Source organism: Saccostrea cucullata, unplaced genomic scaffold (assembly GCF_032062105.1).
Source record: "Saccostrea cucullata isolate Sc308-1 unplaced genomic scaffold, CSIRO_AGI_Scuc_v1 ctg5, whole genome shotgun sequence".
NCBI classification, from domain to species: Eukaryota; Metazoa; Mollusca; class Bivalvia; order Ostreida; family Ostreidae; genus Saccostrea; species Saccostrea cuccullata.
In genome coordinates this window covers 169141-176585 of record NW_026940631.1, presented here as the reverse complement: position 1 = coordinate 176585, position 7445 = coordinate 169141, and the positions used below count along the sequence as shown (strand labels likewise).

At 35.3% G+C, this 7445-nt stretch overlaps 1 protein-coding gene across 1 annotated transcript; it reads left to right on the top strand.

Moving 5' to 3' along the window:
• On the top strand, positions 1-5283 carry LOC134255747 (uncharacterized). The gene is made up of 12 exons (XM_062738258.1): positions 1-278; positions 1081-1300; positions 1524-1663; positions 1760-1913; positions 2031-2351; positions 2437-2724; positions 2855-3139; positions 3252-3406; positions 3523-3679; positions 3847-3983; positions 4087-4231; positions 4358-5283. The coding sequence occupies exons 1-12, from the start codon at positions 254-256 to the stop codon at positions 4689-4691; spliced, it is 2361 nt and encodes a 786-aa protein (XP_062594242.1). The 5' UTR covers positions 1-253; the 3' UTR covers positions 4692-5283.
• The last annotated feature ends 2162 nt before the right edge of the window (positions 5284-7445 follow it).

The following is a 7445-nucleotide window of genomic DNA, read 5'->3' as shown; positions in this document are numbered from 1 at the left end:
ATGCCCCTGGCTCTTACTGAATAACGACCCACGGGACCCGTTTCCTGGTCCTTCCCCCTATTACCTGTCTCCTATATCTACCCAGGTAACCATCCCGGGCCAGACAGAAGCAGCAGCGCCACAGAAGGGTGAACATCACAAACTACACTTCACAAGGGACTATAGGGCTTTAATATTTCGGTTATATTCACTTTTTCGCAGTTGTATGTGAAGTGCTTTTTTATACGTTTGGGACACTTGATATTACCAAAAAATGTGGAAATTTATCATCCTTTTAGGTGAGTATAGCGATATTTTATGATAGAATTTTAAAAAGATAGCCAAATATGAAAAAAAAATATCATAAAGAAGTTCTTTATTTTCTTTAAAACCGTAATGTATGAAACGTAAATACTTGCTAATATTGGAAACTGATGAACCCAAGGTAATTCAGTGAAATAGAAAAAAAAATCTACTCTATCATTAAAATACATTGGCAAATTATTCATTTGAAAACAATATTTAAAAAAGATATCTAGAAAAAAAAAATCTTTATCTTTAAAACGTGTTTACTTTACACATACAAAGTGCAAAGTACTTTAATTGAATTTTTGAATATATACGTTATGATAACTTTTATTTGATATTCTTTGAACATTTTGAGTATAACATAAAGTGAATTCTTCAAAACCGACGTCCCTTCTTTCGGCGTCCATTAATGAGTAGCAATGATGATTGTCATTATCACTACTAACCGAGGCCTGGCCGGGCATTGTGACGTTTTATGTCTGTTTTATTCCGGACGTATTTGCTATATTAGATGTCGTTTTTCACTGACCACATAATGATTGTTTTTGGACAATTTTATGCTATTCCTGTCCATAATTTATTTTGTGCCGATATTAACCATTAATTAAAACTCATAGTGTGTACTCATAAATGTTGTAAATTTCTACCTTTCGAACACGATTTAACTAATTGCTTAGTTACATTTCTTAATCAAATGTTTATTGTTTCCGAGAAAATGATTTAACAGAGGTTAAACTTTCAGATTTATATATAAAAAAAACTTATAATTTCTAATTTCCAATTCTTAAACAGGTGTAACGATTGGAGGGACCATAGCGCAAGGTCAACAAGGTCAACAGGGGTCACAGTTCAACTCACCATGTTTGCAGACTTTTGATAAAATGTTCCGGAAGTGCTTCATGGATAACGGAAACTTTAAATTGGAGGTCATCTTTTCATTGGTCACCAACGGTTCCAGTGGCCCCCTCCCACAAGGCACCAGCAGACCTCAGCTGATGCAAACACTCTGTGGGTACGTTATAGTGATCACGTGACTTCTGCAACAGAAAGCAACACTCAAAAGCAAATTTTATTTTAGGAGAGACGTATAAAGACAAATTTCGAAAATAAAATAGAAAAAGAATTATGAAAATTTATGTTGAGCTTGAAGTTTTGTCTATCTGTTATTTATCTGATTTCTTATAATTTAGTTGATTTCATTTCTTTTATTTCACACTTTTCATATTATTCTGCAGAAATAGACAGAATATTGACACATGCGTGAAACCAATCATGCAGAACATTCAGACCCAGTGCAGTGACCGTGAAAAGATGATGATGGACTCCACCATCCAATCCACTGGGAGAGCCATTGCCGTCATGTGTGGAGTCACACGTAAGTGTATCCGTACTCTCGTTCATTGTCGTCCTGATGTTCATGCCTGCTGATATTCTACAACATTTTCAATTTCTTCATAATCACTTCTTACAGCTGAGATGCCACCATGTTTGAAGAAATTTGACGACAAATTTAAATCCTGTATGACTCAGCAGAAAGTCAACCAGGAGAACTACTTTAAACTTCTCGCCAATCAGACGGAAGGAACCGGGATGACTTTCCCTCAGCTCAGAGACAGCACGTGCAAGTAGGTTCCACAACTTTATCTAGCTCAGCAATATTCCATGTGCATTTACCTATAAACTTTTTTCAGAATTTCAAAGTTGGTAACATTTCAAAATATTGCTTTATTTGCATCTTTTAGCAAACCAACGCAACAGGTTATTGTTGGGTGCGCATCTGGTGGTTTACAGTCATTGGCTAACGAATGTACAAAGCAAGAACAATTCATGGTCGGTCAGACTCTTCAGAATATGATGGCCTCCTACCAAGCAGTGTGCACTGGTCAACCACTCGTAGGACCAGGGCGTGCTCCAAGTCCATGTCTCATGAAGTTTGAAAAAGAGATGAACCAGTGTTCCATTGACAACATGGGCGCCCCTCTCAATGACATCATGATTCTGCTGACGAGAGGGCAGGTTCCCGAGGGACAGGACATGAAAACTCTCAACAAAACAATCTGCGAGTAAGAGTTTGACATTTGCCTGATAAATACATATGATCATAAAATCTTAATCCATTTTTTTCTAACATTCCATTGTTTATTTCAGCAATTTCCACAATTTTGAGGAATGTGGGAAGAAGGTAGTAATTGAGAATCAATGCAAAGGAAAAGATCTTCTGATCTCCGAGGGAACATTTGCGAACGTCATCATCACCGTGGGCGCCTACTGTCACGATACGACAGTCCCCGGAGCCTGTATGCTCACCCTGCAGCAACAATTCACCAAGTGTTTCTCTAATGTCGGCCTGGACCCCGCTGTGTACTTCTCTAACATTACCGCACACAAAGGAGCCATTTTGGGAACCAGCGAAGCTTCAGCCAAAAATTACTGCAGGTAAAATACCGTTATACAGTATGTACTTCTCAAATACTAAAATATGAATGAATGATATTCAGTTAATTCTTGTTAGTTTTATTAGTTCTGTTATGTGGAAAAAGTCAATAATAAATCCCTGTTTTAACAGCAAGAGGACAGAACTGTACACTTGTATGAAGAAGGTTATGCACCAGTGTCCCGGGGCAGAGCAGACAATGTCAATGACAGGATTCGATCTCGTGTCCATGGAGCGGGCCGTTGGAATTCTTTGTGACGACATCCCAGAATACCTTGCTGGAATTAATTGTTTTGAGAAGCCCAGTGACAAGGCTCGGGTATGCATTGCTAACATGGGTCGCGATATCACACAGATGTCCGCTAAACAAATGGCTAAAGGAATCACTCTTGACGGATTCTTGAACGACTTCTGCAAGTAAGTTGTGAACAAGTTATTTATAATATTCGCTTTTAATACTTAAAATGAAGACTTAATATTGCAAATTCTTTAAATACTAGAATCTAAGGGAAAACTTTCACAATTGCAGAATCCGTGTGGATCACGTGACCTGTGATTCCCAAGCTTGGCCAACATGTGACCCCAAGGCTATTGCCCTGAAAACTAAGTTCGAGTGCCATTTGTTACCTGTTAGATGCCATGAAGTCAATGAGGATGAAATATCTAAAGTTTGTCCAGCTGATGGTAAGTGGATTTTAAACAAATAAACCTAGAAATGGATACTCACACATACAAACTTGCGCTTAAGCATGGCTCCTGTTTGATATTGTATAATGGTGACGTTTCCTTCTTTTTAACAGCCCGTCTTCGGCCAAATAGCTGCGTTGATGACGTCAAAATTAACATCGGAAACTGCTTGGCCCCATACAACATTGATCCAGAAACATTTATTGTCAACGTAACACACGATCGCAGCAATATGCTCGGAGGCCGATCGCAAGCACAAAGATTTTGCCAGTAAGTTTCGAAAATACATGAAATATGGATTTTTTTAATTGATGCAAGTACTTGGAGAGATTTCTCCAAGTGAAGTCAGAATATATGCTTATACTGAAAACTTTACGGGATAGAACTATTCACAAAGCTAAACAGAGACAGTAAGACAAAATGTCATTTTTTAATAGGAACAGGAAGTCTGTCTTCAGATGCCTTCGGGACACCCTTGAAGGTTGCCCTGGAGCTTCCGAACTGCTGGCTTACTGGGGCCACCAGCAGGATCTTCTAGAGGACGCTCTGGATCTACTCTGCCAAAACATGGATGGTAAGATCTGTTCTCTTATTACACAGAACAATGTTAATCATACTCTACCGTTTTCTTGACATAAGAGGAACTGTTTAAAAAATATTTACTATCTATTTTCTAGGATACGGACAGCTTTCTACCTGTGCTGTTGGTTCAAATGCTAAAATTGACCAGTGCAAGAGGAATGCTGAAATGAAAATGGGAGATTTAACAAGAATGAATCCGAACAGCCAAATGTCATCTGCATATTATGCACAGTTTTGCAGGTACACATTTATGTAACAATTTTAAACACATTATTTGAAACAAAATTGCAGAAACAATTCATAAGTTCAAATTTTGCGAAATATATTTTTGATACATAATGAATGATATCGTAATTTGTTTTATAGTGTCCGAATGGAACAACTGCAGTGTGACCTTGATGCCGTGCGAGACTCTTGTGACGAGGCCTCAATGGGTCTGAAGACCGAGTTTGAGTGTAACCTTATCCAGGACAGGTGCCAAGGCTTGAAAAGAGCCGCTTTCAAGCAAATGTGTAATGTTAACAACTACGCACGCGCCAACCGGCGAGGAAGTTCCGGTGGTTCACCACAGAACACAGGAAACACAAACAATGTAGCTAATACAAAAGGTGGACAGCAGGGAAATAATAGTGCTAATGGACGTTTTAGTTTCTCGGCTACTTTAATAACCATTGGACTTTCTCTACTTGCATTTATTTAAGTCAGATTTCGATTATAAAGGTCATTCATCGTACCATATTCAGCCATGATGAGACGTTATCGTCTTTGAATAAGCCTTGAAATTTCTGGCTGTTACTGAATAAGGTATTATTGAATATAAGTCAGGGATATTTATTAAAAAATGAAAAGCTCTGAAACGAAAAAAGAAAGAAAAATTTGAAGAAGGAATATAATTATCCTGATGACGTCATATTACAGACCGAGGGACTTCGAAGGGAGGAAAACTGTCTCGGAACTTTTAGTTAAATCGGTTTTTGTGTAAAAAATGTGTTTATTTTAAAATGTGATGATGCAAATCCTTTATAAGTTAAGCTACAAATCTGTAGAACGGACCAACGTCCAACCGAAGATATTACTTAGCATGTAATTTTATTGTGATATCATAGGTTATGTCTCTGTGAATCCACTTTTTGTGTTTGAATTGTTTCTTGATGTGTGCGTGTATCGTAATTTATGTGTGTGAAAGAGTCTTGAAAGTCCAAATGTTTATTTATATGTTTTTCAAAACAAAATGAGCGCTCATTTTGATATTGTTGATTTTATAATAAAAACATATTTTTAAAATATTTTAATTTTGCGTTTTGTTTCCAGTAATAGCAAGTACACAACAGTAAAGTCATTTTTTCATTGGTTTGATATTACGATTTTATTGATAATATCTCAGTATATTCTAAAATTCAAAATATATTCAAAATTCCATTAGCTAATATATATATATATATATATATATATATATATATATATATATATATATATATATATATATATACATGTATATATACCTACTCTTTTTGAAATTGGAAAATTAGTTTAAAAATAAGTTGTTGTTTATGTATGTATTCCGAACAAATAAATACTAATAGATGAGTTCCTAGCCAAATAGTAAAAGATAAGATAATTGATAAGCTTATTTAATTTTCCAGTTTTATATTGAGTCCAGAGGGTATATATACAAGCTTTTTATAACAATAAGATGTTTTAAACATAATAGATCAAACACAATGCTTTGAATTGTGTTTAAATAATTATGTAAAACACTAAAATCAACTATATTTATAGGAGATCAGAAATATCATAGCCTAGGTTATATAATGAGAGAAAACGGTTAAATGACAAAATGGGAAAAGTGAATGAATTAGAAGTTCGAGATTTGTTACAACGAATCTGATTGGACTATATTATGTCGTATCTCTGACGATCAGGATGCAATTATGTAAATGATGATGTCACGGGGTAAACGCTCATTCATCAAACTTGTCGCGTAAGAACAGTGTAGCTAGGATTGGGCAGTTCGTAACAACCAAGGAAACATGTCTCTCGGTCGCCAATCATTCATTAATAAATACAGGTTACAAAAATATTTAGCTTGGATTCAATTTCTCGATAAAGAATACATTTCAGATCGGCAAGTACTTTGATAATGAGTATATTGTTTTCATTTATTTGTCCAGTTTTTGATGAGAAGATTTAAACGAAAATAATTTATCAGACAACCCTTTACTACAAGCAATTTTTTTGCCCATAGTATAGTTTTTCCACATGAGCGCATCTACCATATGGTAATTGGTTAACATCATATGAAGGACTGAATATGATATAAAGATCCAAATTTGGCCCCATCATCATTTTAGTTTAATATTTAAATATGAATAATTGATATAATTTATTCTGTAGAAGATGATATTAGAAATAATTCCAATACTTTTTTCCACATTCTTATGCACTCATTGGCTGTAAATGACACTGATCACAAATAATGCTATTTTTGCTATCTAACCAAAAAAAAAAAAAGCCAAATATGCTCTCACGACGTTTTTCTAGAGGAAAACATCGAGCGCAGTGTAGAACATGTGAAATTTTTCTGCCAGTATTTAATATTAGATAGATACATCTTGGGCAAAAATTAAAAAGTTTGTTCTAGTCTGCGCTCAATATTTTCTGGAAGAAAAACTGCTAGAAAATAAACAGTTTTATACAAAATATGCTAAAATTGTGAGAAAATATGAACTTTACAATATTAAATAGCATTTTGATCAAATTGAAAATGACCAATAAAGGTCACATAGTCAGCTGTGTAAAGTAAAGCTATATACCCCGGTATAAAGTAAAATAAAGATATTTATGCCCTCCATTTATCTTCTGCTAGCCAAATGCCTGTACTGTAAAGAATGTGTGAAAACCAGTTCCCTGTTGGTCCTGCAGCTTTCTTAATTTTTACCTCCTTTAAACACTACAATACATACTTTGATGAATATTGTCATTTATTAATGACAAAACTAACAACTAATAAACTACCTTAACTATTAGGGAGATCCCAGATAAACGTACAGAGATATATTTAGCACCTAATATCACACAGGCAGTGGGATCTCCCTAAACTCTAAGCAAGACATGATTATCATTGATGAATGTTCATTTAGAAGATGGGAGATCACCAGGTAACATATATGCAACCATGGCAGGGGGGTCTCCATATTCATATTCATGATTACCGGGGCAGTATTGACTCTGTGGCAATCAAGGAGCAACAGAAACTTCAGGACACTACTACAAGTACATGCAACACAACTTCATAACATTCCCACACAATAAAAGTTCAATTCGTTAATCAATATACCGAGGGCATGAAGAAACAACAGGAGTTACAGTATACAAGTATAACTTAAGTATGTACATTTTATACAATATTCATATCTTTCATGTAAGAATCAAAAGGAGAGGTTGTATGACGTTT